This window comes from Amblyomma americanum, chromosome 6, assembly GCF_052857255.1.
Source record: "Amblyomma americanum isolate KBUSLIRL-KWMA chromosome 6, ASM5285725v1, whole genome shotgun sequence".
Classification (NCBI taxonomy): Eukaryota; Metazoa; Arthropoda; class Arachnida; order Ixodida; family Ixodidae; genus Amblyomma; species Amblyomma americanum.
Window position 1 is genome coordinate 63,807,279 of NC_135502.1, and position 12,084 is coordinate 63,819,362.

The 12,084-nt window shown below is 45.2% G+C and overlaps 1 protein-coding gene across 1 annotated transcript in view; it reads right to left on the reverse strand.

Moving 5' to 3' along the window:
• Nucleotides 1-5,284: 5,284 nt before the first annotated feature.
• LOC144093605 (glycine receptor subunit alphaZ1-like) overlaps nucleotides 5,285-12,084 on the reverse strand; it is a 185,888-nt gene continuing 179,088 nt past the window's right edge. The window contains exon 8 of the mRNA XM_077627164.1: nucleotides 5,285-9,199. Coding sequence (XP_077483290.1) covers nucleotides 9,032-9,199 — 168 coding nt within the window. The 3' untranslated portion in view covers nucleotides 5,285-9,031. The remainder of the gene's footprint in view (nucleotides 9,200-12,084) is intronic.

The window sequence follows — 12,084 nt, forward strand, 5'->3', positions numbered from 1 at the left end:
ATGAATGAAAAGCAGAGGTTAAAATGAATAAATAATAATGAATAAAAGGCTGCGGAAAATTAAAAAGGGACATAAAGAAGGAAACCACCTGTGGTAACTCAAGGGGGCGCGTCCGACATTATCAGGCGAAATGAGGCTGTCTTAGAACGCGCAGCTACAATAAAGAAATTTAATCAGGAGGTTGACAACGCAGAAGTCGCTGTTAGCTGTATAAAAACAGCTGGCGCGTAGGTGGAGCCGCAGACAATCGACGCGTGCTTTGGGGGAATTTAAACTCAGTGAATTCAACAATTAATAAATGTGTAGGACGGTTGAATGACAAAACCAGGAGACTATGTAAGCGAGAAGTAGCGTTGCCATACTGCATCGCACAAAACAACCTAGTCAGGCAGTGAAGGTCGCTCCCCTTTTAACAGAATAAGGTACATCATTATGCGGCTTTTATTTAAGTAATAAATTGTAACCATGTATTGCACTAAATGAGCATAGATTTTTAAACGCATGACCAGGCGAAAAGCGACGTCGATGAGGTCGCCTTATACCGCGTGGTCTTCTCGCAGAAATTAGCAGCGCTTTTACTCTGTGTTTCTTGTGAAGTGGTTGAGCTGCACGTAATATATTTAAGGCCGCTGTGGCACTATTTTCGCGCCATTATATTCGACTCTTGTCATCCGCCCGTATGTCTGATTCCAGCTGTAGCGAATGGTTTCGGTCATCAAAGAGGAAAAATAATTTGAATGTGCACTGAACACAGTCAACGACTGGGAATCGATACCGCGCTCTCAGTACTTGCCGGAGGAGCGTTGCGAACGTTCCCGGTGCTACCAATCGTTGTCGCTAGTGGACGCAAAAAAAAATGAGGCCATTTTAACTAATCCAAATGGGCGGCTAGCATGCTTCGCGCCAAAGTGATTTCGAATCCAGTTTGGGACATAGTAGTCGCGGAGCGCACACTGTGCGAGCAGCAGGACCGGTGGCCCCACGTGACGACAACACACCGGCTTCCATCTTAAGCTTCTTTCGCGGTTATTACACAGCGTACGCAAGCAAATTTTGGACTGATGCAAATGTCATTGCTTAACATAAGCAGAGCCTAGCTTGTGTCCTCCTACTAATCAAGCAACAAGCAACCAAACAACAACAGTTGCACTGATATGCTGTCGTCGAAACCAACGCATTCATGGGAGAAGTTTGCCTTCACGAGAAAAATATTGGGCTAAACTAGGACACGGCCCAGTTAAACAATCGGCGTGAGCGGACGGCTGGGCGGCTGCGGCGGCGGCTGGTTTTCGCTGACGCTTTCTGTGTTCTCAATTGAGCGTGGCTATCCAAGAAGGAACTTCGGCCAAGGCGGCAGTCCCGGAAGTTGGAGGTTCGCCCTGTACGCGTCCTCACCGGCAGCGCTGTCGCTGCTACGAGGTCCTCATCGTAGGTAGCTTGGACGCCGCCGATCGGCTTCTCGCTCGGCGGCGAGTTCAACTCGGTGCTGTCGACTGCAAGCCTTGCCAGCGCGAACGCAAGGCGCATCCGTTTCAGTTATTCTATATAGGCTTTAAGCCCGGCAAAGCTCCGCTGGTGCGGGCTCCCTCCCTATTTCCTTTACATTTTTTAGTGACTAATAAAAGGGCACCTGTTGCGACATACACGTGGTCTGGTTTTCGGTCAGCTACTTTGTTTCTCCGACCGCCCGCAGAGTGAATCCTGGCTCAGCCCCTTCTCATCGAGCACTTCGGTTCGGAGCTGGATCCGCTAGGGGAGACAGAGAAACCCAGATCCGATTAGATCGGCTCTCGTGGCAGTGCCTTCACTGTTTCTTTAACGAGCAGAGGGCGGCATATAATGTGTTTATATATTCTTTTATTCTGTCTGTCGGCATTGACGTCCCTCTAATTTCTCGTCCTACATCTCCTCATATTTCTCCATTCACCGCCCCTATATTCGTCATCTCATCCTTCGCTCCTTCCTGATTTAATCAGTGACATACACGCGACGGCCCAGGGTCGGTTGCGTGTAATGGCTCACGTTATAAAAAATTCAAGTAAACATTTTTTAAACAAATACACAAGCTATCCGCATAGCAAGCTGAAGGAAACAGTGAGCAGCAGCTATCACCCATCCGAGCTGGAGCAGCCGCTTCAGCGACAGAGAACAAGAGAAAGGCGTGGCAAATTAACTTGAAATAGCGAAAGCGTCGACATTCTTCAAATACACTTAGTTTCAACTGACATCATAGAGGCCGCCGTGTCTGCAGCGAGAAGCGCGCCGTAAACCTGCGCCTGAGTCTGCACTGCTGCTAACTCGATTGCGCATACCAAGTTTCGCGCAGGATGTCTAAGAAGACGCTTCTTCCCCGTCTGTCGGTGCATGGCCTACCATGCGAGAGGCTTATTGGGAACGCCGCTTGTAGTAATGTCGTGAATCACCTCGCGGCCGATTAAAGGAATTTCATACATAACTGAAATTCAAGAGGGAAATGATTCAGGTGAATGGGCGCAAGGTGGTGAGGCACACAGAATATAGGGTTACACCAGTACTTCTTTATCACGTGCATGGAAATCAATGTAAACAAAACAGTTTTGCTGCGAGTCACACGGAAAAAAGAACCTAGTGTATTTTCTTATGTACTAAACAACACAATAATATCTGAGGTTGAAAAATACAAGTATTTGGGTCTCACATTCAACAGTAAACTCTCTTGGTCAAACCATATTTCCATTACATGTTCAGCAGCATTGCGCAAATTGTGGTTCTTGAAAAGGAAACTTAGAAATGCACCTGCAAATACCAAAATGTTAGCATACAACACATTTGTCCGTTCCAAACTGGAGTATGCAGCAGTTGTATGGGATCCTCATACTAAAAAGAATATAATGAATTTAGAGCGTGTTCAAAGGAAGGCTATCAGATTCATCTTTAGTAAATATAAAAGAGAGGATTCTCCGTCTTTAATAATGCTTGCAAATAAAATCAGTACGCTGGAAAACAGGCGGAAGATAAGTCGTCTCCAATTTTTACATAACATTATAAATGGAAAAAGCGCACTTCAGCAGCCTCATTGCGTAAAACCTCTAAGTTCACGCCAGACAAGACACAGACATAACCTTTCACTTACGCCAATATTTTCTAAAACAAAATCCCATATGAATAGTTTCTTTCCGCGTACTATACATGAATGGAATTCTATACCTGTCGATGTATTGCAGTCACAAAACTTTGCAGAAGAGCTGGAAAAACATCTTTCTTCCATAAACTAACTGAAACAAAACCAGTGTTCACAATCTGTTATGTTTTCCTAACTCCTTCACTTTGTGATGCCTTTTTTTCCCCCCAGAAACAGTTCTGTTGTTCTGAGTAAAAATTGCCCGCCTGTTTGTTATTTCACATGTGCCACTCTTCATGTTTTGTTCGTTATTGAGCTGGTGCCAGAGCGTATTCATTGAGTAACACTGCTACACCCAGCATTATTTTTCGTTAGTGTTTATTGTTGTTTTGCATTGTCACACTTTTTACTGTATTGCCCCTCCTGCTAGGGCCAGTTTATTGGCCTGCAGTATCAATAAATAAAATAAAATAAATAAAAACAGCAGCCACCGCCATCGACCAAGCCAAGGGCGTGTTGCAGCTTGAGGGGTGTACGAACGCGTCTGTATCTTCAGAGTTATCGACTCCAATCATCCCTGCGGTGTTGACCTCTTTGGCCACTAGGTGGCGGCAGCGTTTCCGGCTGTTGCACAGAGGGCCGCTGAGTGTGTTGTATTTGTGTATTGTGCAGCTGAGGGCGGGATGGGGAAAAGTTATGGCGCACATGAGAGCAGGGCTCCAAAGACGAAGTTGTGAAATTGCCGCTCACGAGCAGTGTGCAGCCACACCGTCCACCTTAGCCATACCTAATCATCCTTTGTATATTAAATGTAATATCAAGTAAGAATCGAATGAATACGTGCATATGCAAAAATTGCTAGTTTTTCAGAGTTGTGCCACTATTGAGCACCTTTATTGTCCTCATTGTCCTGCAAAAGACGTACATTTCCGTTTTCACGAAACTGAAAGTTACGAGCCTAAATGTATGTCCATAGTTCACCTGGTTATTCGGCACGTTGTTGTCGCACTTGCACAGGATACAGGTATTCAAGCTAGTGGTATGGTCGTCCGAGAATGTATTCGGAACCGAGTTCCAATCGCTATGTTTCGATACTCTAAACAGTGGTATGGTCGTCCGAGAATGTATTCGGAACCGAGTTCCAATCGCTATGTTTCGATACTCTAAACAATGTTCTTGGTGCCCGCGGCAACGTGTTTGCCAGAGGTTTCAAGATTAACCACTTGTTGCTCTTTAACATGCGTTCACATCACACAGCACCCCGGCGTTTTTTCATTAGATCCCATTTGCGTTCTTCGCGGTCAGGATTCGATCTCCCGAGTCTGGGATCAGCTTCCGAGGGCTAAGACCACTGAGTCAGTTCAGCAGGTCTTAAGAATGAAACAAAATGATCCTAGAATGACAGGACCAGCTGCTTAGCATTTGACCTTAAACACTTTTTTATGGTTAGCCCCATTGTTAGATCTATCTTAACGACCATCGGTTATCTTGCCTTCGCGTTACATGTCCTGCCTTTTAGAGCTATAGGTACCGGCAATGCAGTTAAAAAAAGTTGTAGAGGGATCCCATGCCCGTAAAGCCGAAGCCAGCAAAAGAAATACCCAAACAAATAATGCTGGAACTTTAAACTCCAGTAACTTCTTTCAGCGCGTTTCGATTTTGATAATTATACTTTCGCGTTCGTCTCTGTGCACTTCTTCGGGCCAGGATAATTGTGAGCAAAATGTTTTCGATATCCTCTTCTGAGGCATGCGAAATGCAGTCATTTTGTAAGATATTATGATGGTCGTGTCTCATTGCGCGCCGTGAGTTATTTTAACGCGTTTTGGTGCATTCAAAGGCGGTGCACGATGCGTTTGAGTTTCATTATCTATTGCGGAGCGCAACAGACTTGACCGGTTTGTGATGCGTCTAAAGTCGATACATCAGGGCCAACAAGATAGTCTGTTTTAAGAGAATAATTGCACAATCTTGTCTTTTGGACCCAAGTCTGCTGTATTCAAGTAGGTCTGAAGTGGCACTTACCATTTTTACTGCATACAGGCCTCTGGTTTTGAGCTGGGTTGGTACCACCAAACCGTTGCCAAAGTCGCTGGCCCGCTGGAAGGCTCTTTACTTCGACGTGAAGCAGAAGTATTTCTGAGCACGTGTGAGTATATCTTTGCAAACATTGGACAACCCATTCGAACGTACCGTATTTTATTTTATTATACATGACGAAACTGTGCACAAAAATATGACGCCGCGAGATACCAAACGAGCACTGCCATTTAAGAAACGTTTCAATTCAAGGGATGATACTGACACAGGGCCACTATGTTGCTGTTTGTTCACTGTGAACGTTACCAGTAATTCGGGACAACACGCAGCCAGCGCATGTAAGCCTAGCAGCCATTGACGTTCTGTTCTGTAGCCACTGCGTAATCCCCTTTTATTGCGTCACGAATGACGTGAACGCGCTGTTCTTGAATTCCCAAAGCCATGCGGCACGCTGTGGCAGCGAAGGGAACCAGAAGTGTTTGTCTTGAGTTTCTGGTAATGATTTGCGGTAGCTGTCAACAGCAACCGCAAATCACGTCCCTGCACGTGTAGGACGTAAAGCCGAATTCAAAAGATGGAAACAGAAACTCAGCAGCAAAACAAGCGCCGCTCCAGTTCCAGAACTCTCACATATGGAAGCCCAATTGAGCTTGAACCATTCACTTTGCGGCCTGTTGCAGCAGCATGCGCGAAGATCGGTGTTGTTCAGAACAGATACCAATTTCACGATCGTGCGTTGAAAAATACTACTCTGTTGAAGCACAACAGCAAGTCCATAGAGTGAGACACTTGAAATGAATGATGTCTGGATGGTACAGCTGCCAATAAGTGGCTATGGTGTGATATGCCTGGAATGAAAGAAAGAAGGAAAAAAAAACATGGCGTGAAAAGGAGCAGTGCTCGCAAGGCATGAGGCTTTATCCAGTAATACGCGAATTTTTCAAGATTCCCCTGTAGGCTACCCCTCCTGTTCGAACATGGTGTTCAAAGTGGGATTTGGGCATGATGCGTGAACAACATGACAAACAGGGTATGCATTGTTTCAGGCACAATCGTCGAGTAACAGTGTGTGCACAACTCCTTCAAATATTAGCAGAATATATTTGTCTCCAGCTTTATTTAACTTCAAGATAACGTGGGATACAGAAGATCGTCTAGAGTAAAGTTACTGCACTGTGGAAATATTTACAGGCTATATACAATCCCCCTATCTGCGGTTAGGCTTTCACAGATGATTAATTCATCAGAGCCACAGGCGCAGGAGTTCAGCCTTTCGTGCAGGATATCTTTCACTGAGAACTCTGGCTGTTAGAGCCAACAGGGTGCCGAAAGTCAGCTTAAGGATAGCTGAATGCCGAAAGGCGGGTACGTTGACTGGAGTATTCGTCAGTTCGGATATATTACTTCTCGCGCTCTGTCTCTTAAACAGCCTAGCACCTTCACTGCACTTGAGCTGATTACGCTGCCTGTCGACGGCATCGTGAGGACAGCAGTACATGACGCAATACAAGACATTTGGTTATCTATTCAACTGCTGCGACATCAAACGTGATGCTGCAGATCAGTTTCGTGCTCATGGCCCCGGTGTCAGGCACACCAAAGCTATTTGCGACGTTTCAAGGTGAGAGTAGCGCGACATGTAAGAATAAAAAGAACTTTATTCCCCGTCGGAGGGCAGAGGTGAGAGTGGGATATAACTTGGTGCCGAACACGTCCGAGATCTTCATAGATGTACTCATGACGGAATAATATATGCACACAGTGGCCTGTTTCTTCCAATATTGTTTAACGTTGAGCCCGCAAATTGGTGTCCTCCGCCGTTAAACGCTTATAACAGGCAAGTACAAGGAATGGATTCAATCCTGGAGGTAAGTAATCTCATCTTCTAGCACTCAGCGTTGACACATCTTATTGATTTTGAAGCACTCCCGTGCACAGCTCAAAAAGGTTGAAGCAGGGAAGACTCGCAAAAAACCTGAGACTCAACAACATTGTCATAATGGCACAGCCAGCAGCGTGTCTTTAGTGCTTAGGGAGGCTGTATACAGCTGTGGTGGCCTGTTATTTGTGTTTAGGACGTGGATATATAGATGAAACATGGTTCAGCATTAATGCCACATGTACGGCTGAAACAGGCCTCTTGATAAAATACCGTTACTAAATACGATATCGCAGTAGTGAGCATTGGTACGTGCGAGCTGTCGCCTGAAACATTTCCTTAAATCAATATGCTGCATAACGGAGCTCTCCGCTTTAACTAAATCCTGTCCTCTTCCATCTCCCTGTCGCTTCCTATCGAGTAATGATTGCTACGGGCGTTCTGTGCGGGCTCGGATTTCATAGGTTATCGCAGTATTAAGAATTGCTACATTATTATGCACCACGCGCCATACCTGCCTCATCTGGAACTGCGGTGTGGCTATGCGAAGTCCTTTAGGCGCTTTAATGAGCGAGTGTAAAGCACCTCAAATCTCCAAATTCCAATGACTGCCTATGGCTGCTTTGCCCAGTCCTCCACAGATTATGAAATGAGGGTGCGGGCGCCAGCGCACAAACATCGTTACAGAGCCATCGTGTCGCCTAAAAGCGAGGATCAGGGCGGCGGGTCTGTCTTCGTTTAAAATGAATTGGCGCCAAACACTAACGAAAACTAGTTTCCCTAGAAGTGGCTTTAGCTCTAGCAAACTAGAGTGGCTTCAGTCAGTATCCATCGTCCTCATTTACCTAATTCGCTGGCTGCTTAGAAGGAACACAACAGTGTGCCGCTAAGGCAGTTCTGCGAGCAGATTATTGTGCGGGATTGCTCTGAATATCCCGTGCGCCGGCGAACAAACTGCGTTGGGAGCTAATATTAAATAGTAGCGCAGCGCAGGATAGTGACAGAAAGAAAGAACAAATAATGTTCCATGCCGTAATCAGCGATCAGAAGAAAATGATTTTCTGTCGTGCATACATACATGGGTTCGTCGTTTTTGAATATTCTTACTCTTCCACATTTTCTAAGACTATTCTTGAACTGTGCTCAAGCCGAGGATGAGGAGGTTGCCACTGAATAGTGCCTCTTCCTTGCCTTGATTGCGACGGAGACGTCGCCAGTAAATTCATGAATGCATCGAGACTCTCGTTATTCTGATCGTGTTCATTTTGTCTTGATTCTCCAGTGAAATGAGAGCCAGCGCTACTCGAGAATTAGTACTTAATTTTCCCCTGTTTTCGAACAACTCTGGAAAAACCGCTAGACGCAGTTCATACAAGAGAAAATTGGGGGCGTATATTCATAGAGCTTACGGCAACGTGAACGGACAGTGCGCAGTAAAAAGTTCTTTCAAATGGCGGCTGGAGCACGCATGTAATCAGAAAAAGAGATTCTGAGAAATGCAGCGCTGGCGAAAGAAGACAAGGACAAGAAGGGGACAAAAATGAGCTTAACAAACAACACAGTATAAAAGGTGCGGTTAAGCTGTCTTCGAAAATAATTTTTTTGTTCAGCGCACTTGTTTCCGCTTCATTTCCTTGTCCGCCGTCCTCCAGCGCTGCTTTCCTCAAAATGACTAGCAACCAGCTCGCCCAGCACACACCTCGCTCAAGAAAGAAAAAGCGAGCTTGGTGACTAGACAGTCGTACCAGGTAAAGACAGTATCCATGTCGCCAAGAGAACGACACTTGGTGCCATAAAAAGGCTAAACAGACCGCAATAAAAAGACATATTCACGCACAAAAAGAGAACAGATTAGAGAGGCAAAACTGTTTCCGTCCTTCCTCGAGCTTGTCGGAAATGGCAGTCTTTTGAGGCGCGCCGCTGGGGAGGCTCTTGTCTCTGGGGTCACAAGGGGCCGTTTTCTGAGTGCAGCGCTCACTGGGCGCGACAGTCGCTGTCGTCACCACTAGCAGCTAAAGCATGTAGTACGGCCAGTAGAGTGCGTTGAACAGGAAAAACCCGATGGGGAATGCGACCCGGCTCACTTGGTCGATCTGCTTGGCGCGGTGTCTGTACGCCAGAATCACATGAGTGGACGTCGGAATGGACGGAGACGTGGGCCGACCTTTGTCGTTGTTGCCCTGGGGACGAGAAACGCAACAGAGAGACAAGAAGAAATGATTGTGGCGAATGGTGCACCCGTTGTCAGGCAAGCAGAACCACAGAACAGCAAAAAATAATTCCGCCGGGAAACATCGTTTCAGCACACTGTACATTTAGACAAATGTAGCGTTAGGTGCTATTGATATTTGAGTAGAACATGTTGGGGGAGGGGGGGGGGGGTAAGTTGGTGCATCTCAAAAAAAAAAGAAAACTGGCACCAAATTGGACAACGCACATCAAGAAAGGCTGGAAAGGCATGTGGTGCATGTCGCCCTTACCAACTCCAGCCCTTACCAACGTGTCAACCTATTTGCACAAAAGCTTCCGGTGCAGTGTAGCGCGTCCAGACTTAGGCACAGCTGAAATAGAAACTGTCTTGTTTCTAGTATTAACTTACAAGTATTTAGGCATCCATTTGACACCTGATCTAAATTGGTCTTTTCATGTATCTCAGATTACTAACGAGGCAAATTGCGTCCTTGGTTACTTTCGACGAACCCTGCGACTAGCACCCCCATCAGTGAAGTCCCTTGCTTACTTAACACTTATCCGTCCCAAATTAGAATATCCATGCACGATCTCTGACCCTCATCAAAATAACCTTTCCACTACTCTCGAATCTGTACAGAATCGCTCAGCTCGTTTCATTTTCTGAGCCTATTCTTATCATGTAAGTGTAACTCAACTAAAACGTAAAGCTCAACTCACAACTTTAGCGAACCGCCGAAAAATTTCCAGACTGTGTCTGTTTCATAAATACTATCATCATCCACATCTCAACTCCATTATCAGCCCCGCACATCGCATCTCCAATCGCACAAACCACGGGAAGGCAGTCTGGAAGGGACTGGAATGACCTGCCAAACGCCATCGTTGATCAGATCGACTCATCGTCATTCAGATCGTCAATTGAAGAAATTTACTGCTGAAGTTCCACCCCCTCATTTAACACCTCTTCAATGGGGCCTTGGAGGTATTAATAAATAAATAAATAAATAAATAAATAAATAAATAAATAAATAAATAAATAAATAAATAAATAAATAAATAAATCCAACAAGATCGAAAGAAGGACTGTGACGTCGAGAATGCACTCAGTGTTGCAGAAAGAGACCGGCTGCTATCAAGGTATAAATAGTAGCCAAATCACATAACACAAAGCAACAAAGACTAAACAGGCGCCTGTTCAGTCTTTGTTGCTTTGTGTTATGTGATTTGGCTACTATTGATATGTTGATAGTAGCAGGTCTCTTTCCGCCACACTGAGTGCATTCTCGACGTCACAGTCCTTCTTTCGAGCTTGTTGGATTACTAGAAACAAGACAGTTTCTATTTCAGCTGTGCCTAAGTCTGGACGTGCTACACTGCGTCGGAAGCTTCGGTGCAAATAAGTTGATACGTTGGTAAGGGCTGGAGTTATTACTGCGACATGCACCACAGGTAACGGGATGCGATAACGTCGTGAAGGATATTGGTGCAGAATACATCTAGGCTACATTAGTTATCCCGCAACAAGGCTCGCGCCACCACAATGCATTAATCAACTGTGCCAACAATCATGTGCAAATCCTGCAGTTTATATATTGCCGGGACTTCTATAGTATCAAACAGTACAAGAAAAAGTGCAGTATAATTTAATATGCTACATCCCAGGTCCATGGCATAAAGCAGTCAAGGCCCAGACATCTGAATGTCGAAGTAAGGCGTTCGAATTATTGCTCCAACGTACAGTATTTTTTCCTAAACGACCAAAGGGGAGAGTGATGTTGATGTCAAATAAAGCATTAGGACGATCTGAGGCTGAACAAAAACAGTCCAGCAGGTGAGTTGTGGTTCTTGAAGGCACATGACAAACTGATTTCAGCTCCCACCTAATTAACACACTTTTTTTGTTTGATCAGGTAACAATGAGACAAATTTTCACTTCAACAGCTGTAATTAAAAAACTCCCTACATAATTAATTAAATATTTCCAAATTAATCTTGACCTAACGATCTTCTGGTCGCTCAAGGTTAGCGCTACCATTATTGGTTTAATTTTAGTCCCGTAGCACTTGCAGCTTCTATATTTTAAAATCGATTTTACGTACGAGAAGCTGTCTACGTTCCACGTCGTTCTGAGCGTAGATTTTAGTACCGTCAATTTTCAAACTCCCGCCTCCTTTCTGTGCAGTGTTGTGGTGTCCTTATATTGCACACCCATAACCCATCGAGTATTTAACTACTGCGAAAGTCTTGCACAAGTGATCCAGAAAACTTTTTTCTGACTGCTCTAAATTATTTGCTGCGTCCAAACAGGTCATGGAAGCGGACTGTGCATCGGCGTTTATTTTTTTTTAAGCATGAGCATTTCTTACGCTATGTCATAGATATGCCACCGCCAGAGCATATTCAGGAAGAACATTGTTTATTATGCTCACAACCGCGAGTTTCGATACTTTTTTTTGGAGCGCAGCTCTTAAGCACCCGTTCTGCGTTCTTCGTCGGCGTAGTCGGTGTAGAGGGTTCTCCCAGTAGCAGAGCGAAACACCAGCTTCAAGGTGGCTGCCATTGGGACATCCCGGAGTGTGGCTAGTAAATCTTTTAGTGACTCTAGTGGCTATCAGCGGAACACGCCACCTGGCGAGAGGTGTGTTACGCACACACACACACGCCAACGCATTGTGAAGAGCTGCGCTGAAACTTTGCCTTACCAACAATCATAATCGTCTGTCAATGTTTTATCTTCCTTCAGAGGCCAGCACCTGGTTGTAGTCCGTTTCCTAAATTTTTGTAGCTTGCCGGAACTATCAGGTCTGACAGTGATTCTGTCTCAGGTCACATGGCCAAGCGTTCAATTGAACGCAAATATAACCTCTGTATA